General features: G+C 34.8%; 1 protein-coding gene across 1 annotated transcript; it reads left to right on the top strand.

Moving 5' to 3' along the window:
• Nucleotides 1–2,953: 2,953 nt before the first annotated feature.
• Nucleotides 2,954–19,608, top strand: LOC135226419 (uncharacterized). The gene is made up of 5 exons (XM_064265951.1): nucleotides 2,954–3,108; nucleotides 11,045–11,089; nucleotides 13,584–13,760; nucleotides 17,704–17,791; nucleotides 18,271–19,608. Exons 2-5 carry the CDS (start codon nucleotides 11,064–11,066, stop codon nucleotides 19,381–19,383), a joined length of 1,404 nt encoding a protein of 467 aa, XP_064122021.1. The 5' UTR covers nucleotides 2,954–3,108; nucleotides 11,045–11,063; the 3' UTR covers nucleotides 19,384–19,608.
• The last annotated feature ends 279 nt before the right edge of the window (nucleotides 19,609–19,887 follow it).

The following is a 19,887-nucleotide window of genomic DNA, read 5'->3' as shown; positions in this document are numbered from 1 at the left end:
AATATATTATAATATTATATATAATATATATATATAATATTATAATATATATATATATATATAGATATATATATATATATATCTATTATTAATATTATATTATATATATATGTATATATTATATATATATATATATATATATATATATATATATATATATATATATATCTATATATATATATGTAAAATCTGTAGCCACAATGCTCTCTTAACTTCTTGAATTCTTTGCTCTTTTTTGGATACGCTTGTCACTACAAATTTCTTTGAACTTGGATCTTCAGGCTTTATATTGACAAGCGTATCCAAAAAAGAGCAAAGGATTCAAGAAGTTAAGAGGGCATTTTGGCTATTACAATTGCATATATATATATATATATATATATATATATATATTATATATATATATATATATATATATATATAATATATATATATATTTGTATGTATGTATATACGTATATATATAACTTAGATTCTTTAGTGAAACACATAGATCGAGGCAACAGACAAAGATATGCAACTAAAACTGAGACTGCCCTAAAACAAATTGTCATTTCAGTTGATGTCCCTTTGTGTGAAAAATTACTATGTTCAAACAAAAGGCAAATACATAAATAAATAAAGTCGTTTGCTAAGAATATAATTGATGCTCTTCTGAACAGCGGAAGGAGAAAGATACTTCATTCAAAGAGGAAGTCATATAACATTCCACGATGGAACGATTTTGCTGGAGATTTTTGTGAAATATCAAGAGAAGAATACTTGCTTTGGCGCAACTAAGAGTGCCCTGGAAGCGGCGTTACATATGAGCAAAGGGTCTCACCTAAGAAAGACTTGAAGAATTCCTTAAAAGTAGTAAAAGGGCTGAAGGACGTGATATTTAGAAACAAGATGGCCAAAGACACGGAGAAGAAAAGGCCATGGCAAACGACTAACAGAATAAGAGAAAAGGTTTCAAACTGACTGTTCAGACGAACGACTTATTGGGGAAGGGAAATAGCTGGCTGTTGGAGTGAACATGACAAGAAAATGTCAGGTCACCCTCCTTAGGATGTCCGTAGGCTACTTAATATCACCGAAATTTGAGTGTCTGTAAGTGGCGCGAAAGAGGCTTTGCACAGGGACAAGGGTTAGACAACTTAAGTGGAGAACATTTCAAATCTGCTCATCCTACCTGTTTATTCACCTTTCCTTTTTCTACTTTCAAAATATGTTCTGTAATGAAACGACAGCAGAATAGTCTGTCAGATACGTCTAATTATGGAACAACGGCTTCAGCATCCATTATATTAAAACTATTCGAATGAATAATTTTACAGAGATGTCAGAAATATTTTGAAACAAAGAATAATCAATTCGCTTCTAAAACCTCTCATAGCATAGCTAAGACTTTGTTTTTATTACGACAAGCTGTAGCGTTGTATCGTTATAACACTAACCCCCTTTTTCCTTTGTTCGATGGACCTCTCAAAAGTATTCGACAGTGTTTGCCATATAAAGGCGTTTGATATTTTAAGGCAGAGATTGGTATGCAACCCAGAGGTTTAAAGTAACATGGGAAAACTCCCTTTCCTCATTTGGTCAATTTCTAGGTGGCTTCACAAAAGGTTAGTACCTAAGAGTCTAAGAAACAAGGTCATTGAGCTAATGCACGACGATGACATGAGAGCTCACCCAGGAAGGGATGAGACAATTAGATTAATACAAAGAACTTTCCTTTGGAAAGAAATTCACAAAGATGTTAGTAATTATGTGAAGAGCTGCAATACATGCAACAGCTACAAGGGAAGAACAGACAAGGAAGTACCTCTACGGAAATATCCTATCCCACACACTGCTTTCGAAAGAGTATCTATAGATCTTATCACTAATCTTCATACCACGATTAAAGGGAATAAGAATATAATAGTGTGTACCGACGCGCTCACGAGATAAACAGAGTTGATACCACTAACTAGTAAAAGTGCCAAGGAATGTGCAACCGCTCTCTTCGATAAGATATTTTGCAGATATTCTGCCCCACAGATCATTATCTCTGATAATGGGACCGAGTTCTACAACTCATTATTTCAAGAAATTTGTAACGCCTTTAAGGTAGAAAAGGAATAACAGGAAGGTTTTAGACGTATTGCGTCACACAAAGTTAAAAAAGAAAAAAAAGGAAAATCTTGACTGGGACGTCAATTTACCTTTAGTCCAATTATCATTGAATGCTAGGCATCATACGAGTACTCGAGCAACTCCCATAAAAGCTTTGATGGGATATCACGTACTCTACCTCTTCTTTGATTTTCATTGATATATTTTCTTTTGCCTAAGACATAAATGATGAAAATTACAAAGACAACAACAGGCGCTGAGCATACAGACATAATTAATATTTATACGGATGTTAAAACTTTATCATTATAAAGGAACAGACATTTTCATAATCTGGGTTTTCCTTCACTGTTGTTGGAATAAAAAAAAAGTATGCACATCCAAACAGGGTCCAGCGTGATTTAAGCTAATGTATGTATATATATATATATATATATATATATATATGTGTGTGTGTGTATGTGTGTGTGTGTATGTATATATATTTATATATATATATATATATATATATATATATATATATATATAGTGTTGTGTGTGTACATATATATGTGTGTGTGGCGTGAAAATACTACATACATGCGGGTATGTGTATGTATCAATCCGCCCATAAGTGAACAACCTCACAACGGACATATGATCTGAATTTCTGAAAGGTAGTACATTAGAAACTTCCTAAGCCTAAGGTGATTGGAGAGATTCCATATCAATGGGCTTTGAACAGAGATCCCCCCCCCCGTGGAATGGGACTTTGAAAAAACGCAGTAAGATCAATGGAAGGGGGAGGGAGTAGAGGGTCATACATGAGTCACCAACACACTTCCCCCCCCCCCCCCCCCTCTCCATCTTCCCAGTCCTAAAAATCGGCCTGACAGTGGAGACAGAGGCACAGAAGAGGGACAAACGACGAGCTCCATCCATTCGGCGCCTCGGATCGTCAGAGATTGTTGTTCACCATCATCAAAGCGTGAGAGTCGGAAAGCAAGGAAGAATCACCCTGTTGGATAGGTGAGACAATTTGTCCTTGATTGAAACGAAACACGTGACAGGAAATTAACGAAGACGTGAAGCGCTACCTTCGAAATTCCACCAATCATACCTTTCCCGCGCTTTCACTTCCGCAAATCTCACTCAATTCCAGTCTCCCGCTTCACGTCTCTTCTGATGCCCACAGGTGCCCAGTTGACACTATCACCGCGTAATATTCTTCCCAGGGTTATGCAAAGGAGATGCCCAAAGGAAAAATTGGCCTTTGTTATCTTTATAAGAGGGAACGACTTTCAGCTCTCTCTCCTCTTCAGTCTTTCCTATGGAATAATTACTAAGACAACGAAGAAAAATGATTGTATTCACCCACTTTATCTTTACGGTATCAATTACATCGTCTCCCATTCAAGAACACCCGCGAGAGATTGATTATTCTCTTCTTCTGCGAGTTAGCTGCCCAGGTGACCTTAGTCAATATCCTCAAGGGTAACCTTCGCTTGACGGACAAAGTGTGAAGCTTCCTAGAGTAATATTAAGTATATCCTATCGGCTATCACTCAAGGCCCACACGCCTTGCTATCACTGTGGGTTCCTAGGCGTCGTCCATTTGGTAAACATTTACATATACCATTTCAGTTTTGTTTTTTTAAATCACGGCCTGGAAGATGTGCGGTCAAAATTATTCTTTTCAAAATGTTCTAAACGAATGGACTTGTAAGGAATATGAAATATAATTAACTCATGCATAAATCATTATGCAATAATTTAAATATACTTCATATATATACTACATATATATGTGTGTATACAGTATATAAATACACACATTATGTATATTTATATATATACACACACGTATATATATGCATATAGCTACAAATGTCCTTCAATATCCAGTTCCCTCTACCTCTGAATTAATATATTTTCATATATGTTAACCGAAAGAGAATTTTTTAGTTCATAATAACTTCCTCTTGTGGGTTCGAACCAGCGTCCAGCGGACAGAGGAGAAATCAGGACTTCAGTGACGTTATTGACTCAGCTAACAAGTTAGCCATGGTCGCTATTTCGAGCCCACGAGAGAACGAAATTATTATCAATTAAAAAAATCCTCTTCATTTAACATATATGAAAATATATTAATTTCGAGGTAGAGCGAATTGGAATTAAAGGACACACACACACATATATATATATATATATATATATATATATATATATAGAAATGGCATTGTCGCTTCTAGAAAGTCGTTTAATAAAAAGAGTACGGCCAGTAGAAACTTCAGCATTTTTCGTTAAAACTTTATTTTCATCCAACGCCTACGTTTCGGGATACAAATCCCATCTTCAGGGCTAAAAACAAGGAAAAAATTAAAATTCTATACATTAAATCAGACTAAATTGGGGCACAGTAATAAATTATGCTTTCTTTTTATTATATAGATTAATTAACAATATATCAGTGAAATTCGAATTTTATATAAAAGTAAGACGGTAACTAATGGAATAAGAGATCAACAGTTAAAAGCAAAGCTACTAAGTACAATGACACTTCAAAATAAATAAACAAACAAAACACTTAAAAACACAAACCACGCGTGAACAACTAAGAAAATTACGTTATTACTAAAAACAGGAGAAAAATATTGAATCCTAACAGGCAAAAAATTTGAAATATTTTTCGATACCATTCGCCAACTACCTTCCCACACCAACTTAGAGAAGGCTCATCAGTTCATTCAGTGTTGCTCATACATCTTATAAATCATATAGGGCTCCTTCATGGTTTCCATTTTTTAAAAGTAATGACTTTCAAATTCTCAAGTCGCTGTCCCAGAGAGAAGACATTATTGCATGTCCCCCCGATAAGGGTAAAGGCGTTGTCCTACTGGATAGGGATGCATATATCAAAAAGATGAACCATGTCCTTTCCGACGCTACAAAATTTAGAGGTTGGACCTCCAGAATTTAGTCTAATATTCAAGACCGAAGACAAGATTAATCGCAGCCTTAAACAACTTTTTGACAATAATGTTTTGAATGATCAGACATATCGGTCTCTATAGTACTGGCTCTTCTTTCAGTTCCTTGTATGGGTTACCTAAAATCCATAAAGAAAATATCCCTTTGCGTCCAATATTAGCTGCCTATAACTCGCCAAATTTTGCCTTAGCCCAATTTCTAGTCCCCCTACTCAACGGTTTAACAAGCAATGAACATACATTACTGAATTCCTCCCAATTTATTCCCGAGATTTTGCAGCAACACCATGGCCATTTTATGGTTAGTTACGATGTATCCTCACTGTTCACCATAGATATAATAATTAGTGCTTTATTCCCTTCTGAAGATAGTGTTTTTGAAGGTTTTGATATTGGCTCTTTTAGGAAACTTTTGGAACTGGCTGTGATGGATAATTATTTCATTTTTAACGGGAAAATTTACAAACAAACTGATGGCATGGCAATGGGCTCTCCTTTAGGTCCCACATTTGCCAACATTTTTGTGTCACTTGGAAAAACTATATTTTGACCAGTGTCCTTCATCTTTTAAACCCATTTTTTATAAAAGATACGTAGACGATACGTTTGAACTTTTTAAAGATAAAGATCATGCACAATTGTTCCTTAATTTCATTAACTCATTTTATCCGAACATTAATTTTACTATGGACATAGAATCGAATAACGAACTGCCATTTTTAGATATAACAATTTCCCGATGTAATGATAAATTTTTAACAGGTGTTTTTAGAAAGCAGACTTTTACTGGTTTGGGAACAAATTTTTATAGCTTTTGTCCGTTAGTCTTTAAACTTAATGCATGCAAGACATTATTGTGTAGATATTATAATTTGTCATGCAACTGGATCAAATTCCATGAGGAGGTATTTTTCTTACAAAACTATTTTAGCAGAAATTGCTATCCATCCCACCTATTTGAGAAAATCTTGAGAGAGTTTTTAAATGACATTGTTAAACCGAAAACACCCACTTTAATGTACCTAAAAAAGAACTGTATATATCCTTGCCTTTTTGTTCAACATATAAACTTGTAAAACGACAGCTCACCGTCGTGCTCAGCAATATGTACCCATACGTTAAATTTAATTTTATCTTCAAGAACCCCTTAAAAATCAAAAGTCTTTTCAAGTTCAAGGACACCCTACCGCAGTTGATGCGATCTTCAACGGTATATTTGTTTACTTGTCCCAAATTGGGAACATATGTCGGTAATTCGAGTCGGCTGTTGAGGGTTCGCATCGATTGCCATCGGGGTGTCAGTCACCGAACAGGATTAACTTTATCTAAGAAAGAATTTTCTGCAATACGCAACCATGCAATAAAATGTAAACATAGCATTCACTACAATGATTTTAAAATCTTATCCCAAGCAATAGATAACCGGTCATTACCCTTGCTCGAGTCCCTCTTCATTAAACAATTGTCACCAACTCTCAACAACCATTCGACTGCTGTACAACTGAGCATTACTTAATAGACCATTCGCCCTTTCTACCTTTTCGCCTTTGTATTTGCCTCTCCCCTTTTGTCAAAAATAAATAATACTTATTCAGTCTTATCTATACTTCTGTACCGGTGAGTTCTCGTTTCGCTATTTTTTGTTTTGTGTCCGCCTTTACATACATATATTTTTTACTTTTTTTTTCTTTTTCTATTTTTGTAATCATATACAGAAATTTTTTGCCTGTTAGGATTCAATATTTTTCTCCTGTTTTTAGTAATAACGTAATTTTCTTAGTTGTTCACGTGTGGTTTGTGTTTTTAAGTGTTTTGTTTGTTTATTTATTTTGAAGTGTCATTGTACTTAGTAACTTTGCTTTTTACTGTTGATCTCTTATTCCATTAGTTACCGTCTTGCTTTCATATAAAATTCGAATTTCACTGATATATTGTTAATTAACTCTATTAATAATAAAAATATAAAAAAAGCATAATTTATTACTGTGCCCCATTTTAGTCTGATTTAATGTATAGAATTTTAATTTTTTCCTTGTTTTTAGCCCTGAAGATGGGATTTGTATCCCGAAACGTAGGCGTTGGATGAAAATAAAGTTTTAACGAAAAATGCTGAAGTTTCTACTGGCCATACTCTTATTATTATTATTATTATTATTATTATTAATATATATTATATAAAATATATACATGTACATATATAAGAAAAAAGGAAAAGTGAAACAACAGAGTGGTTGCTAGGCCTTTCAACACATCTCTTGTACCCTTACTTCTATATCTCTTATCAGTCTGCGAGTAAAGGACGGTGTATCGAAGTTACAGCCACGAAGGAAAGTGAAACAATGGAACGCTAACTACATTCATCTTATTAGGAAAACACTGGTCACAACACCTAAATATATAGAAACAAGGGCATATATATATATATATATATATATATATATATATATATATATTATATATATATATACACATCTACATATAAATATATATTATATATATATATATATATATATATATATCACCCTGTCACCATGTCACTGCACGATACGCAACACTGGCGCAATAGTGTCGCCATCTGTCGTAATTAGATTGCGCACCAGCAATGGCGACGTACGCCATCCATTTGAACATCCACCATCACATGGTGCACGTCACCAAAACCTAGCAACGTGATAACAATTCTTGGAGATTTCGTCGGAATTGCATTGTAATGACGACGTAATTAGCAAGTTTTCGCTTGAATTGCAAATGTCTGACCAAGCCGCTGATAATTTTTTTTTTTGCACCCCTAGGCAAGCAACTGATGGCGATGATCGCCAAAACCAGTCATTACGACATGCGTGGCCTTGCAACGCCAGTGTGTGATTCCGACACTAGTTGCAGCGACCATGACTTGATAATAATACGAAAGTACTTAGCACTTCATTTGCTTCACTTTTCCTTCATGGCTGTAACTTTGTTCGTGTAATCATCAAGTTTTAAAAGCAAACATTGAATATATAATATACTATATATACAATATATATTATATATATTTTATATATGTGAGTATATATGTCTGCGCATCAAGTGAAAAATAGTCAGCTTAAACATAGTGAGAAGACAAAGCAGAGGAGAAAACTTCCCGTCTTTTCTTTGATTTTCATTTTATTTCTTTTTGCGCAAGACATAAATTCTGGAGATGACAAGGAGCGAGAGAGAAAGAATAAAAGCCGTCAAGTTTTATGCACAGTCGTTTATCAGAGGATCCAACTATAAACTGATTCACTTAAGGTAGATTCTTGAATGAGCCCTATTCTCACGAGACGTTAGTTTGGCGGCCGCTGATTGGCTGGGAGCTGCCTACCTCCCGGTACCAGCCAATCAGCTGCAGCCAAACAAACGTCTCGTGAGAATATGGCTCATCCAAGAATCTACATTAAGTGAACCAGCTATAGTCAAGTTCACGCACTGCATTGTTCTTCGAAGGAAATAAGTCTTTTTTGATATTTCAGACATTTCTTGCCATTAAATGCATATAACAAAAAAAATTCAAGGAATATCTGTACAATGGAATATTAAATGAAAGTAAATTCATTTAGTATTTTGTTGCAAGACGTCCATACTTATCTAGTCTTATCCTATCTGCTTATGTGAGTTGTATGATGTATGTATGTATGTATGTAGTGTCATGTATGTATGTATGTATGTATGTATATATATATGTATATATATATATATATATATATATATATATATATATTATATATATATACATACATACATACATACTACCATCGTACCTTCGGTGACTTTATCGGCCCCTTATTCTGTCGACATCAGCAGCTGCCAAGGGGTACACTTTATACCCTTTACAGTCTATATAATATTCTTTTAATTCACTTCATTGAGTATCGTAGCAGTCGGAGAAGACAATAGAAGTTGCCAGCTAGTGAAAAGGCAAAATAAAACAAAATATCTGTACTATTCCATTAAAATGGGGACAGCATTGTTTTTGTAGTATGAAAAAGCTGGACATAAAACGTGAAAAAAGCGGGACGAATTTCACAAAAGTAAAAAAAAAGTGGGACATTTTGCTAACTTTAAAAAAAAACGGGACAGACATTGAAAAAGCCAGACTCTGGTCACATTATCTTGTATGTAAAGGAATATTAGAGTGAAGCGGTAGTAGACGATGAAGTCTACTTATGGGCTATGTTAGGACAGCCGTCGAAGATTTTTTAAGATTGTCATGGAACTGAATATGAGAGGAAAAGAATTAGTATTGGGAAACAGAATCATCAATATCTGGATGTGGAAAAATAGTTATTACTTGAGATAATTCCATGGATTAATTTAAAACTGTATTGGAAGGCCGTTAACAGAACACTACACCTGCGTAGCCGTCTTCTATTCATTTTTCTATGTTAATTTTATGTGCAGTGTCACCTCCGGACAAAATAATGAAATGAAAAAGGGAAGGACCACATCTCTGAAATTATAGATATGATGTTTTTGTACAATTACTGCAAAGTCTGAATGCTCTTGTATTAATGTGACCAGATTTTTTTTCTATGAAAACGGGACATTTCATATATATATATATATATATATATATATATGTGTGTGTGTGTGTGTGTATATATATATATATATATATATATATGTATATATATATATATATATATATATATATATATATATATATATATATATATATATATATATGAAATGTCCCGTTTTTATAGAAAAAAAAAATCTGGTCACATTAATACAAGAGCATTCAGACTTTGCAGTAATTGTACATAAACATATTATTCATTTCAGAGATGTGGTCCTTCCCTGTTTCATTTCATTATTTTGTCCTGGAAGTGACTCTGCACATAAAACTTACTAAAGGAGAATGAATATAAGACTGCAACGGTGGTGCAGTGTTCTGGTAAATGGCTTCCAGTACAGTTTTAAAATAAATCCATACAATTATCTCAAGTAATAACTGTTTTATTTGCCACATCCAGAGATATATGAGGACTTACTGACCGCTCAATTCTTTTAGCTTTGACTGAAGTTTTGTATAATGTTAGTGTATAACTTCCAGGCATTGCGATTTCGTGGCAATATGTCATTGTATAAGAATGAAAAAAAAAAAAAAAAAAAAAAAACACGCCAAACCTTAGCCAATCTGTGCGTTGTCCAGCGCATCCACGTAACCACCGTAGGAGCACTTTCATAATGGGCTCCCTCACTTCTTTTTTTTTTTAATGAATGCAAAAACAAACCATGAAATTTAGGCTATATAGAATGGTAACGGGGTCTTAAGTCAGGGAAAACCCCACGAATGAACTGAGACGTAATAGTTAGAGAGGTTAGATAGCGAGTTGGGAGAAAGCAAACAGGAACGGAAGTAAAGTAAAACAATGAAAAGCGAGTGCAGCTACGTCACGTAGGGATTTTGTGAACTCCCTTTAATAGCGCCACAGATACCATTTTTGTGCGTAGTGCTTTAAATAAAAAAAAATAAAAATAAAAAGTGTTCAAGTTCCTTAAGGCTTTAAACCCGACCAGGCGGACTTTTGGTTTCCTACAACTGGATACCTCGCCTGACCTCATTAAAACAGTTCACATTTGTCATTAAAAGCGTCATCTCTTGAGAATAAAGAACCAGAGTGAATGATATTGCTAATGAAAACTCCACGACCAGATTACGAGTTCATTTCCTATCAAGTGTGACCTTTCAGAGCAGGTTTCGTCTTCTTGCAAAACAAGTCACTCATGATGAAACATCTACGAAGCTTCAGATGACATTACATAATGACTAGCAAATATGATACACACAAAAATAAGAGTATTTTCCCGAAAGCTTTCTGTACAGATTTATCTTTCAATATATGAACAACATTTACATAACTGTTTATTTCTTTTTTCATGGTTTTGTTCAGCATTGTTATATTTTATATATTTTGTGACGATTCATTATCCAACCCTCTCTCTTTCAGACTTGGATATACATCCGTGATGTCTAAACATACATCCTCGACGAGGTGAGTCAACAGGAGATCACACACACAGCTTGGAAAATCAAACCAGTACCTTCTGTCTCTTTCCCGGATTTTGCTTTCACATTTTCAGATTTTCAAGTAGTTTCTGTTTAATATTTTCCGGCATTGAAAAATTCTAAAATTATTTAAAATTCAAGGGCACATAATTGACAACTGCAGCATTAAACTACAGGCTTAATAAGAGGATTATTTACTTTAATAATGGCAACAATTAACTAAAAAGAATAGTAACCAAGACCTGCATAAAAAAAGGGGATAAAATATTCAACAGACCAAAATAACTAGACAGAAATAAATAATGGAAACAAAATTAAAACTTTAAAAAACAGAAGCACCAAAGTGCCTAATGGTAACATATATCGCCGAATATCAGTCCTGACACATACAGAGGTTCTCTAGGAATTTCACGCCTTACTCCATGATGCGAAAACTTATGAAATTAAGCCCTTACCAATGAAAGTATATATTGTACATTATGTAAATGTTATCTGTTAACCATTAAACGCCGACTGGACGTATTATACGTCGAATAAAATTGTCTATCAGGTGCTAAGTGGATGTATGGTACGTCAACTACAAAAAGTTTTTTTTAATATTTGCGGAAAAATATTTATATGCCTAGTTTGCAACAAATTTTAAATCACACGCCTTGAGGAATGCTGGGAGTTCACGGATTATGCTGTTGTTTTGTTTACAAGCGTTACCCAGGCGCGCATGCGCGAATTGCTTTATTCTTGCAATAAAAAGCATCAGCGATGCATCTCAGAAATTCTTTCGTCACTTTGTCGTAATTTTTGCACCATTTTATATTAGCCATTACATAGAGTTTTATATATGAAAATGTGCGCAATTTCATGTAAAATACCACAAAAAAACAACACATGGTTGTAGCTTTTATCAGTTTTGAAATATTTTCATATAAATCACGATTAGTGCCAAAATTTCAACCTTTCGTCAACTCTGACTCGACTGAAATGGTCGAAAAACGCAATTGTAAGCTAAAATTCTTACATTCTAGTAATATTCAATCACTTACCTTCATTTTGCAACAAATTGGAAGGCTCTAGCACAATATTTCGATTTATGGTGAATTTTTGAAAAAAACTTTTTCCTTATGTCCGCGATTTTCCATTCCCATGCACCTGTAAAAAATGCTTTAGGTCAAATGTATGTCCTTTCCGTGTAGCAGACATTAGTTGCTGTGAATTTTGTGAGTGTGAGATAAGTGGGTAGTGTAGCAATCCACACAATACTATAAGAAAGAGTCATAAGGATTCCAAAGATAGTGAAGATGATTTAATGGTGGAATGTGAAATGAAGGTTTGAGAGTGTGATATTTTTTCCAAACAATTAATAGTTCGTTACGCAAGTGTATGATTTATTTGCTTAATTTTACTACTGCACAGTATTGGGAGATATAGATAGACAATTATGTATGAGTAAATTTCTTTTAATTTTTAAAAATTTATATCCTTATCTGACGAAAATTCATGTCAAACCATCCTATAATGCATTTTTTTATGTCCAAAAAACCGTTAAACAAGATCTGAAGGCAAATTTAGGGTAAATCTTAGTGCATACGGGACCCTTCCAGGTTCCTTGACTAGGAGCACTTCTCAGCAAGGTCAATATCTATAATTTGCTTTTCAGACACGTCCTACCCGCACGACAGTCACTGCTGTTCACACGAGCTGTATGTATTTATATTTCATCAGCTTGAAATCAATAGCAAAGCGTGTTCTCTCATGCCCAGTAGTTGACTAAAATACCTTTCTCTCAATAATGTGCTTGATAGCATATCAAAGTTTACGGGAGTTTTATCCTTGTTGCCGATGCACGATAATCTATATAGTTATTACGATGTTGAAATACCAGCAACACGGATGTTGTTATTCGATTCGGTTGTACTTGGCAAAAAAAGTTGTTTCTTGTTCGGTTGTTTATGGTTGTGCATATTTACGCAAGGAGTATAACATTAGTAACAATACTTTTATCATTCTTTTTTTGTAACTTATCTAACTAGAAGATGGGAGAAAGAAATGGAGGTAAAGAAGTTAGTCTATTGTGGTCTCTTTCGCTGCCTGATTGTACGCTGCTGCCTGCACCCCTTGCGAGCGAAATTTTTAATTCTTTTCAAAATATTGTCGTATCGGGGTTAATAGCTAACCCCATCGTAAAATTGAATTATCGTTAGGCGAATTATCGTAATTCAAACACTGTACAACTTAAATTCTAAATACTATATATCTTCACCCATATAAAAAAGAATTCGGCAATTGAAATATTACATATATTTCACCTTTAACAGTGATTTCTAGAAAGATTAATTTGATATTTAGGTAAGAAAACAAGGACGAGAAGTAGGATAATTTCACAATATAAACAGATAGCAATGCAATTATCTGAAGGCATGTGAACACCGTAAAAGCAAAGCCATTTTTTGCAAACAGCCGATCTCAAGTTGCTTTCTTTTCAGACCAAACGATAAGAATTACTTCGACGGCCAATGGCTGAGAAAGGCCTCTATGCTGGAGCAAATGATGGATAACCGCCACAAACAAGGACATTTTCTGGTATGGTACCAACTCGCCCTTAAGAGCAAAGCTCCACTCCAGGAGGAACAAGTCAAGAGAGCAGTCATCCACCTCTACAGGTAAGTATCAAAATTTCACTAATTATTTTTGCCTTTATGATTACCTGCCATCCCATGCTTTGCAAACCTAATTCCCTTCATTTAACCTTTTTTAATTGATTATAAGTAGTAATTCTTGTCCTGTGTAGTATAGATTATAGCATAAAATTAGGCAGCCTCTTCTAGCAACTTAGGATCAGATATGCTTCATAATACCAAAATTGGTCTATGTAATATAGAATTTTGGCCAAAGACCAAGCACTGGGACCTATGAGGTCATTCAGTGCTAAAAAGAAAACTGAGAGAAGAAAGGTCTGAAAGGTGTAACGGGAAGAAAACCAAGTAGTTGCACTATGAAACAATGTTAGGAGAGGGTGGAAAGTACGATAAAAAAAAAAAACGCATATAAACATAGGTACACTAAAAGGAATGAGAGGGATTACAGCTAGGGGCCAAAGGGACACTGAAACCCTTATGTAATACCTACAGTGCACCGCATGAGGTGCACTGACATCACTACCCCTGGTCAAGATTTACTGATCAACATTCCAGCTAGGCAAATATATACAACGACTAGGCCTCATAGCAAAAGGTGAGTAACCATAACATTAAAGAGAATTAGATACTTTTGGGTAGAATCCTCCAGCAGCAAACAAACCTTAGCATATAGTCATCATGCAGTAAAGAATACAGTGAAACCCCCGTACTTATGTTCTCAAGATTCATGGACTTAGCTATTCGCGGGTTTCTCTATGTAACATATTTCCACCTATAATTCGCCTATTCGAGGTATTTTCGCTACATAATGTATTTTCATATCAATTTCATCACTAAATGCCCTGTTTCTGATAAAACTATTGAAATATTCAGGTACTATAAGCATTTTAGAGGGGCTTTCTTGTGTCTGAACTATCAAAATACCTACTATGAGATTCAGGGCCTCTGTAACACGGTTTTTTCGCAATAATTTTTTATCTATGCATTTCATAAATATAACGCTTATTCAGAATGCAAATTATATCTACGCATAAATTTTGACTGTATTCTGCATTACGTAGGTTGAATAAATTTGGTACTTATAATGTAAAAGTGACTTTTTTTGAAGACGGGCCAACTTACTCTGAGAAAAGGTTTCGAACGCACTCGTTATATAACTTATGACAGCATTGGCTATACGTAACGAAGGCTAAACCTCTGGCAACAATGCCATACAAATTTAAATACAAGCAAAGCAGTACACCTTTATGAACTCTGGAACCTCTCCACTGATAATTGTCATAATGAACAAACCAACAAAATATGTTAATAAATACATAAACACTTCGATTATTAGTCTAACTCCCGAAATAGGTTTCCTAAGAAGATACAGTCTGCTTTATAGGTCACAATCAGATTGACAAGATGTAGGGAATAGTTGGTAATTTTCAAAAACATAGTAGACAAGCTTGATTTGATAACTGCTATATCCAATGTCAAGCAATTTTTATTTATTGGCTATCTACCTATTTACTGAAAAAAAATAGCCGGTACCGTATATTGGCTTTAAACCTTCACCAATAATTATCGTCAGAATGATGACTTCACGAGGCTCCACCCACTTTCGCCTTGTTATAATTCAGGATAACACTAAAGGCTACATGGGGATTGTTGGATTAGAAAATTTAACTTCTGGCTATAAAAACTAATTTTCTCGAGTAGTTGTAAGAAGTGCTAAATGATCCTCAAGGATCCCAGCAGTTGGCCTAAACGTTTAATTCATGTATATTACTGCTATACTGTTGCACACTACTGTTACAGTAGTATTACTACGCTAGCACTGATACCCCACCCACATCTATGTATCAATCAGCCATTCATAAAGTCTTTAGGTTTCAGAGCCAATGGAGTTTCTGCCTGGTGGATGGGCGGGGCAACATTTCGTCAAAAGGTGTTTACCTTGCTTACGTAATGAATGTTTTTTGACTCTTGGCTCGTAATCATTGGCCATGGCATCGGCTAGATCATTTTTACTCTATAAAAATTAAAACTATCGGGTTTAGGTTATTGATAATGCTGACAAAATTTGTGTGTGGTTGTAAAATATACATATGTCAACTTTCAGCTACATCCGATGCTTTGACAAGGAGCAAAGTCCAAAAAACCGTGTTACAGAGACCCTGAATCTCATAGTAGTCAGTTCTACGCATTTTTAGAGGGATTTTTAGTATTTATGGATTTTAGCTATTCATGGAGGGGGGGGGGCGTTGTCTGGAATGCATCCCGCAAATACAGGGGGTTCACTCTACTGTAGTCAATATATGTATATCCACTTAGTTATTGGAAAATTATCAGAGATACTTTTATCATCCTATTTTTGCCAGAATGTTGCTTTAAATATTTGTTCAGATATTGCTCATATCCTATACTATGCCCTCATTCTCTTAATAACAGTGAGGCACTAAGATGCATAAATCACAACTGACTGTCATCAACAGGTACAAAGATAAGGCTAAAATTCCAGAATAAAATTCTCAAGGATAATTATAAAACCAGAAAATAGAAAAATTTTGCAGCTCTCCGTAGAGCTAAATCCAGGTTCCCATCAAGAAAGAAATGGAGAATGCGATTCTACTGAAACAACTGAATTAGCAACAAGTTTTCCTTTGAACAAAAGAATTAGGCCCTTTACAGCTGAAGAGGGAAAGCTTGAATTTTGGTTGCCAGAAAAACATTGAAGAAAGGGTGAGGGATTTTATCCTCACCAGGAATCAATCCAACTGTCAGAGGTTTGTAAAATTCCCATACATCTAAGAAGAGGTAAATAATGGTCCTTTCTTTTCTGCTAAAAGGAGAACCTACAGTAACCTAAGGCTGGCCCTGCTGAGAAAGGGATATTCTTACCATTTGACATTTCCATTTAACCTTGCATGGACTGCACTACCTTCAAGAACTGCTCATCAGACCAACAGTTTGTCCTTCACAATTTACCCCTCTATCTAGCATGTAGGAAAGTGGTTTGAATATACCAAGCACTTAGCTGAAACCTCCACATATATAAGTATACCAAAGATGGATGTACAGTTCACAGCAAGCAAGAGTGGTTCTCTATCTAATATAGCTACCTCATGGAAAGTTCTTCACTTTCAACTCCAAATAAACTTTTATTATGCTTAGGAAATGGGTTACTGATTAAAGCTAAGTATTAAAGAACCAACTGGGTCAAAATCTTTATGGGTAAAAAGTTACGGTTAACATTTTTCAGCTCTACTGTATGCAGATACGTAGTCGGGTTTCCCAATGAAATTCATTGCCTCTTTTAAAGAATAATGTAATTCACTAAATTCAGTTACCAAATATTAACAGTAAGTGATAGTCTCTTTAATTTTATCTCACAACAGCTAATTGGTCCACAAAGCATGACTTTGATAATTTTATTAGAATTTCCAAAAACGAAATATGCTTTTCATCACATTCACTCGTAATTTTAATAATCTTTTGTTACAAGGAGAACCCAGTATATTTGACACTAACAATAGTGAATTCTACAGGCGAAACAGACCATTACTGAATACAAAGTACCATTTCATCCCCATCTCAAATCTACAATGTCTCAACTGGAGAGCTAAATATGAATTACAAGTCATTCACTGCTAATTTGAGAAGTCATACCTTATTGAGTTAGCAATGTAAAAGTCACATCTGATAGAACTTGGTTAACGCTATAAAATAATTTTCTTTTATCTTATACTAAATCAATATATGGATTAATCCTGAAAATTATTCACTTCTTTTCATCATCCAGACAAAAACTAGGGAACAAGTGAAAAGAATACCTTGCCAACCATCGCTCCATATACGTGTAATATATGCAAAACATATCAAATGCTTAAAACGAAGGGAGAAAACATTGGTGTTCTTTGCTATAGTAGTTGTAATAGTAATAACTAAGTTCATAATAGTTACAATAACAAACTGCTTTTTGCAGAAGAGTACCAAATCTCGGAGTGGCACTTGCTCCTCGCGAAGGAACTTTGTGGTTAAAGAGAGCCACCAATCCTAATGTTGACTTCAAGGTAAGTGCAACGGACTAACTTTTCACCTTTTATATAGAATTCTAAAATAACATAGTTCCAAGTTTTTCAATCTTTAGTAATAGCCAACGGCATTCAATTTGTCAAATCTAAAAAATTACGAAGAAATTTTCTGAGTTTGTTGAGGGATGAGCAAAGATTAAACATTATGTGTCAAGGTAGAACCTATGAAACTACAGTTTATTTCCCATCTAAATAAGTCGCACAATGGAATTAGTGTTTTGCTAGGCCAGCTGGGAACTAAAACAATTAATGTAAATACAATTCCCTTAAATGTAGCCCACTTAATATTTCAGTCTAACAATCATTATTCTGTTTCAGTCTAAGACCTTATTCTGTCTCAGTCTAACAACCATTATTTGATTCTGCTCATTTCTTGCCTACTTGAATTTCAAGTCATAAATATTTATGAAAATAAACACTTATCCTCCTTTTTCTGTATTGTATCCCTAACTACACAGGTTCTTCAAGGTCAGACAGTGGAAGAAGTGAGGGGCATCCTCTGCGCTTTTCGCTCCAACACAGAAACAGGTCCTTTGTTCTGTGCCCGTCTTCTGAAGGATTCCCCAGACAAAATCTCAGACATAGATCCTGAAGACCTGGATCCTGACCTGAAACACAACTACTTCATGTTCTTTGGTTTTCACCATGGTGTTGTGGATGGTACAACATGCATGTACATCATGGGTTTCTTCATTTCTATGTTGAACGATATCATTTCTAATAGGCCTATAAATGATGATGAACCACTGGGTGAATATTTCCCAGAAGATGCAACAGTCAAATTAATTTTGAGAAAGACAGAAATGATTGAATCTGATTCTCGTCTGCGAGACAGACTCATTCAGGAAAATGAAGTACAAAAGAACCAAAATGCAAACATAACACAAATTTCTGACAAGACATCAACAGAAAAGAGAACTGTGACTTTAGCGAGAGTACTTAGTCAGGATGTAACTTTGAAGTTTATACAAAAATGCCGACAAGAGAAAGTCACTGTGAACTCTGCCTTCTCAGCTCTTGTTGCTGTGGCACTGACAGACACCTTAGTTGAATATGGCTTGGTGAAAGATTCCTACTCTGTTCCGAATTTCCATTTGGTTAACTTGAGAAGATACTGGGAAAGTAAACCGCCTATTTCCCTGGGTTGCCATTTTGGAGGGCCTTTGAAAATATACACAGAAACACCTAGAAACCTTGGTGATAACTTCTGGGACTACGTTCGTTCTCTGCATCAACTAATCAAGGATGGCATTGAGAGTGAGAAAGTCCTTACAGATAAAGCACTTCACTTACTGGCACACACAGACAAGGAATATGAGGGGGACTTTGTAACCTCAAATTTAGGGAATGTAACTCCACTGGTGACAGAGGGTGGAGAACATGTCAAAATCACCCATATCATACAATCAACAACAATCCATTGTATTAAAAGCCCTGTCGTAATCAATTTACACACCTTCAGAGGGAAGTTCACTATGATGTTCGATTACAATTCTGGTGCAGTACGAAAAGATATTGCTGAAAAGTACTGTTCTCAAATATTAACACGTCTATTTGGCATTTTGGAATAAACTTTATTTGATTTATGAAAGTTAGATCTGATGACCAGGCACAACACATATATATCTATTACCAGCCAGAGCTCAAAAAAAATTCATTTCTTGCTGAGTAACATACTACGTACATATGTTAGGTCTCAAGAGATTATAAACAGCATATGAGGAAAAATATTGTAAAGATCACTTAAATGTAAAGACAATTATTAAAGTAAATATCCCTTGCACGTGTTTACCAAATCTAGTTCCATCTCCCGAACTAAAAATATTTCTAAGCTTTTTGTAATTAGCTAAAGAAATAGTTTAATTTGGTGCAATTAAGAAGCCCAATCCATAACAGAAAACTTTCTTCACACACAATTTAGTTATGGAAACTGTCTTGTACATGTTGTAAATTGTTTCCACATTGTTTGGAAACAATTTGCAAATACTGTTTGATTAAAAAATGAAAAACAAATACAATTTGTAAGAGAATATGCGGATTAACGAAAAGGGTGATAGTAATACAACACAATTAGA

Source organism: Macrobrachium nipponense, chromosome 20, assembly GCF_015104395.2.
Source record: "Macrobrachium nipponense isolate FS-2020 chromosome 20, ASM1510439v2, whole genome shotgun sequence".
Lineage (NCBI taxonomy): Eukaryota > Metazoa > Arthropoda > Malacostraca > Decapoda > Palaemonidae > Macrobrachium > Macrobrachium nipponense.
This window is presented reverse-complemented; position numbering and strand designations above follow the sequence as displayed.

Bases quoted from the DNA above. Each gene is read 5' to 3' on its own strand.
- LOC135226419 (XM_064265951.1), top strand. From the start codon at position 11,064: ATGTCTAAACATACATCCTCGACGAG. The intron at 11,090-13,583 runs GTGAGTCAACAG...CTTTCTTTTCAG, and splicing joins AAACATACATCCTCGACGAG to ACCAAACGATAAGAATTACT. The intron at 17,792-18,270 runs GTAAGTGCAACG...CTAACTACACAG, and splicing joins ATCCTAATGTTGACTTCAAG to GTTCTTCAAGGTCAGACAGT.